This window comes from Bison bison, unplaced genomic scaffold, assembly GCF_000754665.1.
Source record: "Bison bison bison isolate TAMUID 2011002044 unplaced genomic scaffold, Bison_UMD1.0 scf7180017864516, whole genome shotgun sequence".
NCBI classification, from domain to species: domain Eukaryota; kingdom Metazoa; phylum Chordata; class Mammalia; order Artiodactyla; family Bovidae; genus Bison; species Bison bison.
The window spans coordinates 11,239,024-11,250,894 of NW_011495069.1; the positions used below are offsets into that span (position 1 = coordinate 11,239,024).

Genomic DNA, 11,871 nt, shown 5'->3' on the forward strand with positions numbered 1-11,871 from the left:
GGAATTTCTGGCTTCATTAATGGGAAGATCTGGCAACCTGGCCCGGAACTGAGCGGCAGCTGCTCCTTTTGGATGAGACGCTTACCATCTCATTGGTCATGGTCCCAGCCCAGCCTGTGTCACCGGTTTGCAGTTGATGGTTCGTGTCCTTGTCTGAACACTGCAGGAAGGTGAAGGAAGCAGTGTGCTTCCACCAAACCTGGAAGGATGGTAAAGGCTGTGGAGCAGGTATTCCCAGGGGTGGGGATGATGTGAGCAGAGCTTCAGGGAACCGAGATCCACTCTCACTAGTGCAAGTAAATCCATGGTACTTGGCTTTAGTAGACAGAGACACAGACAGAGGCACAGACACAGACACCTTGGGACAGGACAGGTCGGGCAGCCAGGACCAGAGCCAGAAAGTCTCAGGAAATAAAGCAAAGACCTCTGGACAAGATGGCAGAGTGACTGCAGAGTGAACACACACAAAACTCACCCATTCCTTTCTGAACAGATAAGAACAATGAGTTATACCAAAACTATATAGAAAAGCATTAGGAGAATCTCCATGGCCCAGGAACAGCAGAGAAAAGACAAGTGTGGTAAGTGAGCTTGCAGTTAGCAGCCCTCAAGATGCAGTGAGCAGGGAATCAGCCTATTAACGTTTTTGTCGGGTGAGGATCGGGTTTGCCTTGTTGTGGGGATAAGAGAGCCAGGCTCTCTGTAAGAAGTCAAGAGGTAAGCCTTACTCTCAGGTGCCGAAATCTCTTGGTGGCATTCTGATATATGGCTGGAGACGGCCACTTGCCAGGGAAGGAAGGAAAGTTGCACTGTGCTGGCCAGTGCACCTACCCATCCGCTCACAAGTGAGGAGCAGCCTGATGTTTCTCTCTGCATTGTCTTTGTAAGGAGCATCCTGAGCAAATTAATCATATGAAAACGATAATAGGGTCATACTTAATCATCTTAAGAGGCCAAGCACTAGGACTTTCTTTCCTGTTTATTAAGGTGTGTCCTGATATCCTCTAACTGGGGACACTTGGCAGGTGTCACAGAACCTGCACAGTCAGAGGGCAAGAGAGAACAGGATCATTAGTAATTGTGGCTTCGTCCGTCATGTTATAGATGAGGAAATTGACACCCAGAGATTTACTTAGGATTGCACAGCTGCTCAGTGCAGATGCAGGACTGGGGCCTGAGCCCCCAAGTAAAGAAGCCTCGATTTCTTTACTTATAAAATGTGGATAACATTCTGGTCCTATAGAATCCTCAAGAGGCTATGAAGCACAGTAATATGCACTTGCCTTATGTCAGAGAAGGCAATGGCACCCCACTCCAGTACTCTTGCCTGGAAAATCCCATGGACGGAGGAACCTGGTAGGCTGTAGTCCATGGGGTCACTAAGTTGGACAAGACTGAGCGACTTCACTTTACCTTTTCACTTTCATACATTGGAGAAGGAAATGGCAACCCACTCCAGTGTTCTTGCCTGGAGAATCCCAGGGACTGGGGAGCCTGGTGGGCTGCCGTCTATGGGGTCGCACAGAGTCAGACACAACTGAAGCGACTTAGCAGCAGCAGCAGTATGTTGGGTAGCTGCCTCTCCAGAGGCATTGGTGTGGTTAATTAATTAATTTTTAAAAAGATATCCTTTTTATTCATTTGGAGAAGGCTTTTGAGAGTCCCTTGGACTACAAGGAGATCCAATCAGTCCATCCAAAAGGAAATCAGTCCTGAATATTCATTGGAAGGACTGATGTTGAAGCTGAAACTCCAATACCTTGGCCACCTGATGCAAAGAGCTAACTCATTTGAAAAGACCCTGATGCTGGGAAAGATTGAAGGCGGGAAGAGAAGGGGACAACAGAGGATGAGATGGTTGGGTGGCATCAACGACTCGATGTGCATGAGTTTGAGTAAACTCTGGGAGCTGGTGATGGACAGGGAGGCCTGGCGTGCTGCAGTCCATGGGGTCGCAAAGAGTCGGACACAACTGAGCAACTGAACTGAACTATTATTCATTTATTATTTATTTATTTGGCTTAATTTAAACTTATTTATTTTAATTGGAGGCTAATTACTTTACAATATTGTATTGGTTTTGCCATACATCAACATGAATCCACCACGAGTGTACACATGCTCCCCATCCTGAACCCCCCTCCCACCTCCCTCCCCTTACCATCCCTCTGGGTCATCCCAGTGCACCAGCCCCAAGCATCCTGTATCCTGCATCAAACCTGGACTGGCGATTCGTTTCTTATATGATATTATACGTGTTTCAATGCCATTCTCCCAAATCATCCCACCCTCTCTCTCTCCCATAGAGTCCAAAAGACTGTTCTATACATCTGTGTCTCTTTTGCTGTCTCACATACAGGGTTGTCATTACCATCTTTCTAAATTCCATATATATGTGTTAGTATACTGTATTGGTGTTTTTCTTTCTGGCTTACTTCACTCTGTATCATAGGCTCCAGTTTCGTCCACCTCATTAGAACTGATTCTATTATTTATTTTTTAAATATTTTACTTATTTGGCTGTGCTAGATCTTAGTTGGACGTGGGATCTTTGATCTCTGTAACAGCATGCGAGGGTCTTGTTCCCTGACCAGGGATCGGACCCGGTTACCTGCATTGGGAAGTGGAGTCTTAGCCACTGGATCATCAAGGAAGTTTCCTGGTTTATTTTTATGTGTTTTTAGTTTTTGGACAGTGAATTCCTCGTGGGGAGGCAGAGTAGTGGTGGCTGAGAGTGTGGGTTCTGAAGCCGGCCTGCCAGGTTTGGATTCCAGCTTCACTACTTACTGTCTGTGTGGCAGTCAGCAAGGTTACTTAATCTCTCCTGTGTGCCTCTATTTCTACATCTGCACGACAAGGCTAATAATGGCAGCTTTCTGTTAGATTACAGGGAAGGTTAAATGAGATAAAGCATTTTAAAGCCTCTAGAGCAATGTTTGGCACAGACAAAGCCCCCAAGAATGTTTACAGCCATCATCATCATCATCTCTATAGAACAGATTGTATTTCCCTTTTTTCTTTGGCAGCCAGGGAACTCATCACCTAATTTGAGCCTTATATTTATAGCTCCATGTGGGACCTAATGGCGTGCATTTCTATTTTCCTAACATTCTCTGGCATTATTTAGCTATTTGGCTCTCATTTCCCCCATTATGCTGACTTCTCTGTATTATTATATTGTACATATTACTGTAAACTGTTTTAGAACAAGTTTGGAATTAACAGAGAATGAAGAAAAATACAACAGTTGGTTGGTTCAGACTGTCTTAACTTCCTTCAGAAGGAATTTGGAATAGGAAGTAAACTGTATTATTAAAAAAATTATAGCTAATATTTTTGATGGCTTACTGTGTATTGGAGCTTCCCTCATAGCTCAGTTGGTAAAGTATCCGCCTACCATACAGGAGACCCTGGTTCAATGCCTGGGTCAGGAAGATCCCCTGGAGAAGGGAAAGGCTACCCACTCCAGTATTCTAGCCTGGAGAATCCCATGGACTGTATAGTCCATGGGTCACAAAGAGTCGGGTATGACTGAGCCACTTTCACATTGTGTATTAGCCATTGCTACACGTGCTTTGCATGTTTTACCTTAAACCTCACAGCCATCCTATGAGATCGAGCCTATTATCCCATTTTGCAGATGAGGAAACTAAGGCTCAGAGAGATAAAGTGACTTAGCCAGTAGTTGTCAGCTGCAAGCGACAGAGCCAGTATTCAGATGTGGGCCTGCCTGACTCCAAAACATACACTTTATTCCCTTTTTGCTGCACTGAGGGGTCTCTTGGACTCTTGGGGGCAAATGAGGGTTGAAACTAGTCAGCTGCCTGATGTTTTCTCTCTAATCCTACTTCTCCTCCTATTTCTTCTACGCTTTCTGTTACTCGGATTCCCCAGAGCCCATGAGGGCCCCCAAAGGCCTGGCTTTTGCTGAGATCCAGGCCCGCCAGCTGACCCTGCAGTGGGAACCGCTGGGCTACAACGTGACACGTTGCCACACCTACTCGGTGTCCCTGTGCTATCACTACACCCTGGGCAGCAGCCACAACCAGACCGTCCGGGAGTGTGTGAAGATGGAGCGGGGTGTCAGCCGCTACACCATCAAGAACCTACTGCCCTACCGGAATGTCCACGTGCGGCTCGTCCTCACTAACCCCGAGGGGCGCAAAGAGGGCAAGGAAGTCACCTTCCAGACAGACGAGGATGGTAAGAGGCCTCCTGATCCCTGGTGCCCACAGACGCTACGTGTCTGAGACTGAAATTCCTGTAGGAGATTTTTTGCTTAGGTTTAAGCCGACTGTATGATAACAGAGTAATGATACTAATATCTGTTCCTTGGAAGACTTTGGGTAAAACTGGTATAATTTCTTCCTTAAAATGTTTGGGAACATTTACCAGGGAAGTCATTTTGACCTGGGGTTTTCATTGTGGCAGGGTTTTTAATAACAATTTTAATTTTCAAAATAGATATTGGAATATTCAGACTTTCTAGTCTTTGTATCAGTTTTGGTGTACTGAGTTTTTAAGGGATTTGATCATTTCACTTAAATTGTCAACTATCTTGACATAAAGTTGGCTATAATATTCTCTTGTTATATTTACTGAATGTCTGAAGGATCTATTGTGCTATCCCCTTTTGCATGCCTGATATTGGAAATTTGTATCTTCTCTTTTTTCCTCATGTTTGTTCTTGGTAAGGGTATATACATTTTATTAATCTTTACAAAGAGCCAAATTTTGGCCTAGTTTATTTTTTTAATTTTATACTTTCGTTCTGTTCTATTTCTTTTTAAAAATGCTTTCTTTGCATTTGATCAGCTGTTCTTTTAGTTTTTTGATATGGAAGCTTGTTAGATCATTGATTTTGAGCCTGTCTTCATTTCTAATATATGCATTTAAAGCTATAAATTTCCCTCAGCCCTGCTTTAGCTTTATCACACAAGTTTTGCTATATCCTATCTTCAGTATCATTCAGTTTAAAATATTTTCTGATTTCTGTTATGATTCATTCTTTGACCCAAGGGTTATTTAGAATTATGTTGTTTGATTTCTGACTGGGATTTCTCTAATTATCTTTTTGTTATTGATTTCTGGCTTACACTATAGTCAGAGTACACGCTCTAATTTTGGTCTTTTGAAATTTGATCCGTGCTTTATGGCCTGATACATGGTTGTGAGTGAGTGAGTCTTTCAGTCCGACTCTGCGACCCCATGGACTATACAGTCTATGGAATTCTCCAGCCCAGAATAGTGGAGTGGGTAGCAGTTCCCTTTTCCAGGGGATCTTCCCAGCCCGGGGATCGAACCCAGGTCTCCTGCATTGCAGGTGGAATCTTTACTAGCTGAGCCACCAGTGATATATGGTTAAATTCTAGTAAATGTTCCATATCTACTTGAAAAAAATGTGCATTCTGTCATTGTTGAGTGTACTGTTTCACTTATATCAAACTCACATTCATTAATTTCAGAACGCTTTTTATATATTAATGCACACGCACCTCACGACAACCCTGTCTGGCTGTTTACTGTTACCATTCCCGTTTTGCCGATGAGGTCCCATTACTAGTAGATGGGTAGCAGAGCTGGGTTTCAAACCTGGCCATCTGTTTGAGAGCTGTTTTTCTTAACAGCTACATTCTAATCTCAGCACAGGTCCAAAGCCTTCCTCCAGATTGCTGTAAATCCCCAGGTACCCCTAAGCTCCTTGGTTAATAGTTTTTTTGTTTGTTTGTTTCCTCACATGTACAATTTTCTGTCTGCACAGCAGTGGCCCAGATATAAAATTCAAGGCCTTTCTCAATTTCCAGAAGACCCCACTCACCTGAGGAAGTGTGTATGCCCTGTGCCCTGCACTGATGAGGGTTTGCTGGGGGTGGGAGTGAAGTCTGGAGGGGTTTACCCTAAATCATTGTAAATGTAGGGGAGGGGAAACTTAACTTTTTTCTCCTACCTATCTGAGGTTCATTGGCTCGGATCCTGTAAATTGACTGAGCAAAGATAGATTAACAAGATAAAAATATTAAACAAATTTTTGTTATAAATTCTATTTATTTTTTGTTATATATTCTTAAAAATTGAAGTGTGGTTAATTTGCAATATTGTGTTAGTTTTAGGCATAAGCAAAGGGATTCAGTTTATTATATATAATAAAATAAATTTTATTAATCTTTCAAAAGCTTATATAATGTATATATGTATGAATATATACACACATATATATATTCAGATTATTTTCCATTATAGGAAACAGGAGTTTATGAACACACGCTTTGCATATAATAGGGAGTACTCAGTGATGAGTAACTCAAAGGAGTGGTAAGAACTTGGGTTTATAAAGCATCTTAACCGAAGAACAATGAATTTTTAGAAAAGTGACAAGACAAAAGAAAAGGACTTCAAACTTCTAGGGGCCGCAAATTAGGGGAAATCAAATGTATGGGGAAACTAATGGTGGTCAGTAAAGTTTGTTAGGTAGATTCCTCTGGGCTAATAAGGGTCCAGAGGTTTCTCCATGATTAACTTCTGTCCTACCAGGTCGGGGAGGGGGGCACCTGTGCAAATGTATGTCCTACTTTTAGGCAAATAGGGGAAAGGTAGAGAATTTTTTCTTGTGTATGCTCCTATATTGCCTTCTCAGTTCAACTCAAGATAATACTTATTCCAAGTGACATATTTTGGGGTAGCATGTACTCAGAATTCTCTCCAGTAGGAGGTGTTGTCAGCATTGGGAGTTTAGTCCTTCCAATCGGTCTGTAGTTGTGGTTTTACCTTTTCTGATCAGTGTATATTCTTTTTATGACTGGCTTCTCTGTCTCAGCTTTATGCTTGAGGGATTCAGCCAAGTTGTGTGTACAGTTCTAGAGAATTTATTCTCATTGCTGAATAATCCATTATGTGAATATTTATTCATCCTATTTACTATTGTTAGGCATTTGGGTTGCTTTCAACTATTTTACATTGGAGAAGGAAAAGGCAACCCACTCCAGTGTTCTTGCCTGGAAAATCCCAGGGACAGAGGTGGGCTGCTGTCTGTGGGTCGCACAGGGTCAGACATGACTGAAGCAACTTAGTGGCAGCGGTGGCGGCAACTATTTTAAATTGTGCTGCAAATAAAATTCTTGTAGATTCTTTTTTTTTTTTTTGAAGATCTACACAATTTTGATGGGTTTATGCCTAGGAGTGGAACAGCTAGATTTCAGGGTTTGTGTTCATAATATCCAGTTTTCTCAAGCGGTTGTGTTGAATTACACTCCCACTAGCAGTGTGTGAAAATTTCAGTTGCTCTGCATCCTCACCAACACTTGGAATTGTCTTTTTCCTTTTAACGTTTTGGTGGGTGAATAGTGGAATTGCCTGGTTAACTTAATTTTAACCCAAGGTTCTTGAGCTGTTATCTTGGTTTCCGCCTTCCCCTATCTTAGAAGTTCAGCTTCCGCACAAAGGTTTATCAAAGTGTTTTCCCAAACAAAGAAGGCCATTCTCTTCCTAGAGGAAATTCCTTGAGCCAGCTGTGAAGATGATACCTTAAAACAAAAACAAAACAAAACCATATCTGAAAGGGCTTCTGCTGAAATGTTGACAGTGTTTATCTCTGGGTGATGGAACTGTCGGTACCATTACTTTTCTTTATGCTTATTTTGATTTTCTACATTGAACATATTGTTTGTGTAATTAGTAATTTTCAGACAAGAAAACATCTCCACCCATAATCCTGCCACTGTAAGGCAGTTGTTTTCATTTTTCTGGCAAATGTCTGTATTTTCTGAAAACCACTCAGCTGGAACAAAATAGGAGCATTCATTCTTCTCTGCGAAATGCCTCCTGCACAGTAATGAAAATGCCAGCTGCCCTTTTTGAGCGCTCAGACGTAGGCCGGACCATATGAGAGTGCTGATAGGTATTTGCCTTGGGGCTTTATGTACATCACATCATTTAATTCTGGTCGAGGAGGTGTTGTTATCATCCCCATTTCACAGGTGAAGAAGCCAAGGCTCAGAGAGGCTGAGTGGTCCAAGCGTCCCAGCTAGGAGATGGCAAGGCTGGAATCTGGTTCCAAAGCTTGCTTTTCCCTGCCCCGTGTCATCTTTCCCTCGCAGTGCCTGGCGGGATTGCGGCTGAGTCCCTGACCTTCACTCCGCTGGAGGACATGATCTTCCTCAAGTGGGAGGAGCCCCAGGAACCCAATGGCCTCATCACTCAGTATGAGGTGGGTGGGGCCCTGGTGGACGGTGGGCCCACAGGTTGGAGAGGGCAGTGTGTGGGGTGGGAGAACAGAGGTGATCATTGGAGTTCCTTCAGCTGTGGCTGGGGTCCATACCCTATGGGTGATGGGGGACCTGAAGGCAGAAGGCAAAGGTACCCAGAGGCCTGGGCTGAGGGGTACCCACGGTTCCCCCAAGCCTCCGCCTTTGCCCAGCCATTTCCCTGGCTCACCTGAACCATGATGGGTGGGAGGCTACTTCCCCACCCCTGAGCCTGCCTCTTGCCCATTCTGCCCCTAGATCAGCTACCAGAGTGTTGAGTCGTCAGACCCGGCGGTGAACGTGCCGGGCCCACGGCGTACCATCTCCAAGCTCCGCAACGAGACCTACCATGTCTTCTCTAACCTGCACCCGGGCACCACCTACCTGTTCTCGGTGCGGGCCCGCACGGGCAAAGGCTTCGGCCAGGCGGCGCTCACCGAGATCACCACCAACATCTCAGGTGAGCCCCGCCTGACATAGCCTGGCCCCTCTGGGGAGGGCCAGAGTCCCCTGGGCACGGAGGTGGGGCTTCTTGGGGGTGGAAATGGAGGACTCCTGCTGAGATAAATGAACTATTTAGAAGGTGAGGTCAGGGAGGATTAACTCAGAGGGTTCTGGAGATGGTTGGTGGAATCCGAGGGCTGAGGTCAGGGGTCAGGGAAGCTCAGGTCAGAGGGAACAGGGAGGCAGAGGCTGAAGGGGAAGCGGTCGGATGGCAGAGGTCAAGGAGCCTGGAGGCCTGGCCTTCCTGGTGCAGTGGCCAGGCTCCGGGCTTATGTCCTTGTCCCCTCCCCCAGCGCCCAGCTTTGATTATGCTGACATGCCGTCACCACTGGGCGAGTCTGAGAACACCATCACCGTGCTTCTGAGGCCGGCACAGGGCCGCGGGGCGCCCATCAGGTGGGCATGCATGTAACGGAGGGGCGGGAGGTCAGGGCGGTAAAAGAGGCCTATGCTCTGACCCAGAACCCCAACCCAGGCCCGCTCACCCTTGTCTTCCCTCAGTCTCCTCCTCGGAGTTCAGAGTGTCAGGAGGAGGATGTTCTGTGATCCTGGGCAGGTGGAAGGCTGGCACTCACTCCCCTCAGGTCGTGGGCTGTCTGGTGGTGACTGTCACAAGATCTTGAACAGGAGATTGTTTGGATCTCTCCAGAGGACCTACCTCTGACACCTTGGGGCTTTATTTCTCCCAGCTTTTCCCTTGGGGGTTCCTGTCGAGGGAGACACAAGGATGAGCTTTCTGGAAGGCTAGGGCATCTGGCCACATGGGGTCATCTCTCTGGAGTGGCTGAGAGCTTGGTTTCCCTACTTCTTTGCAGAGAAAGCAGATGCTGCAGTGACTGTTTCTGTTGGGGAGAAGGTGCTGGAGATAAGATGGGGTGTGTGTGTGTGTGTGTGATTGTGGGTGTGATGTGTGTGTATGTGAGAGAGTATGAGTGCGTTTGTGCAATGTGTGCACACACTTCCTGTGGGCCAGACGTCATCTTAGGGACTTTACCTGCATGAGTCATTTGATCCTCACGGCAGCTGGTGGAGTGGGTATCAGCACCCTTATTTTCCGCATCAGGAAGCAGGCTCAGAGAGCCTGAATAATGTGCCCCTGAGGCCATACGCCTGGTAAGCGATAGCGCTGGGATTTGAAAGCCTGTACAGGCTGTACCTTTCCTTGAAGTCACGGAGCCTCCCTGGCCCTCTGGTCCACCCCCTCCTTCCCATAAAAGCTCAGGCACCAGGAGAGGGTGACAGCCTGTAGTTGGCCATGAGAGAGTCCTACTGAGACCCCCTAAGGTGGCAGGGGGTTTCCCAGGTGCTCTTGACACTCACTCACTTCCTCACTCCTCCTCGCTTTCACTTTTTCCTCCTGCTTTGCCTCCCTATATTTGCTACTGCACAGTCTGATTTGGGCTGATTCCCAGACACTAACGGGAGCTGCAGGAAGAAGTCTGCAGAGCTCAGTGGAATTTGGCATTTTGCAGGAGGCTCAGGACACTGGTGCCTCTGAATTGGGAGGAGTTGGGGACCCAACTACTCCAAAAAAGAAGCACCTTCTCCTTTCCTTGTCCCCTTGGGGGATCCTGTGAGCAGCCCAGTCAGCGTCTCAGGCAAGCCTGGGATGGGGCGAGGAATGGACCATGTGAGGTGGAAAGGCCCGATGACAGTGTGACCTTGGACATGTCCCTTCACCTCTCTGAGCCTCCCTTTCCTTTGTGCCTTATGGTGATTGTCCCAGATCAAGATGTGCTTTGTTCACGCTTCATGATTATTAGCATCTCCTGGCGGGACCTGGGGCCAGAGGAGGCCTGACCTCGGCCTGGGAAATGGAGTTGAGAGGGGCCTGGGCTGGCTAATGATGGGATGAACCTGTCTGGCCTAAATCTTAGGATGCTAGGGTGATTCCCTCCTAACTTGGGAGCTCAAAACAAAACAAAACAAAAAAAACAGCTGGAGAGCAAGGAAAAGGCATTTCTACTTTCCCAGAGTGCAGGCTGTCAGTATGGGGTGTCACACGCCCAGACGTGACTGAGGCTGGGAGTGGAAAGATTTAAATTTGTCAGCATTCATTTATTTACTCTTGGCTTTGTTCCACAGAGGATTTGGAGGAGCTCATAGGACAAGGCCATTCAGTATGGTGATGAAAATAAATAGACACACACAAGATGGGATCGGGAGACAGAGACCAGGGAACACAAATCAGCCATCAGGCCTGGGAGATGGCAGGCTCAGAGCTGCAGACCCAGGGCTGCCTCTGGGTTGGGAGAGTATTCGAGACGTAGGTTTAGTGTGACTTCGTTTGCCTGCTCAGTGACTGGCTCCCCCACTGGAGGCCAGTTCCAGGAAGCCCAGAGCCCCAGGTGCCCAGCGTAGGACTCATGTCTGAGCTCAGTAAAAACTTTCTGCATGAATGAATGCATTGTGTCTTACTCGAATTTACTGAGGCCTAGAGGGAACAGTTGGGAACCTGGTTGGAGCCTGGGACTTGAGGTTCCCAGGCCCTGGGAGTCAGGGTGGAGCTTCAGGGCTCGGTTGGCTTGAGCGGGGCCCACATACTTTCAGCCTTAGTTACAGTAATAACAGTTGCCAGGCACTGGCTGCTTGTTAAACTTGCCTCTTTGCTCACCTCTACCTTATGCAGCCATCCCTGTAATCATTCCCATTTTACAGAGGAGAAAACTGAGGCCCAGGGAGCCTAAGTGACTTTCCCAGAGCTGAGATGAGGGCTGTCCTGAGCCTGACCCCAAAGTCCGCACCCTTAGTCACCAGATGGCTCTCCCTGTCCTCTGGCCACTGTGACCACTGCCCTGTCCCATCCCCATGTCCAGTGTGTACCAGGTGATTGTGGAGGAGGAGCGGCCGCGGAGACTCCGGCGGGAGCCTGGCAGCCAGGACTGCTTCCCGGTGCCGCTGACCTTCGATGCAGCGCTGGCCCGGGGCCTGGTGCACTACTTCGGGGCCGAACTGGCGGCCAGCAGTCTGCCTGAGGCCATGCCTTTCACCGTGGGTGACAACCAGACTTACCGCGGCTTCTGGAACCCACCGCTTGAGCCCAGGAAGGCCTATCTCATCTACTTCCAGGCAGCAAGCCACCTGAAGGGGGTGAGGGGCCGGCCAGGGTCGTGGTGGGGGCGGTAGG

The 11,871-nt window shown here is 47.2% G+C and overlaps 1 protein-coding gene across 1 annotated transcript in view; it reads left to right on the plus strand.

Moving 5' to 3' along the window:
• The window catches only part of PTPRU (protein tyrosine phosphatase, receptor type, U), an 89,415-nt gene that overhangs the window by 34,863 nt on the left and 42,681 nt on the right, over nucleotides 1-11,871 (plus strand). Inside the window, exons 8-12 of the mRNA XM_010830265.1 lie at nucleotides 3,895-4,203; nucleotides 8,094-8,203; nucleotides 8,499-8,700; nucleotides 9,038-9,140; nucleotides 11,561-11,834. Of these exons, the coding sequence (XP_010828567.1) occupies nucleotides 3,895-4,203; nucleotides 8,094-8,203; nucleotides 8,499-8,700; nucleotides 9,038-9,140; nucleotides 11,561-11,834 (998 nt within the window). The remainder of the gene's footprint in view (nucleotides 1-3,894; nucleotides 4,204-8,093; nucleotides 8,204-8,498; nucleotides 8,701-9,037; nucleotides 9,141-11,560; nucleotides 11,835-11,871) is intronic.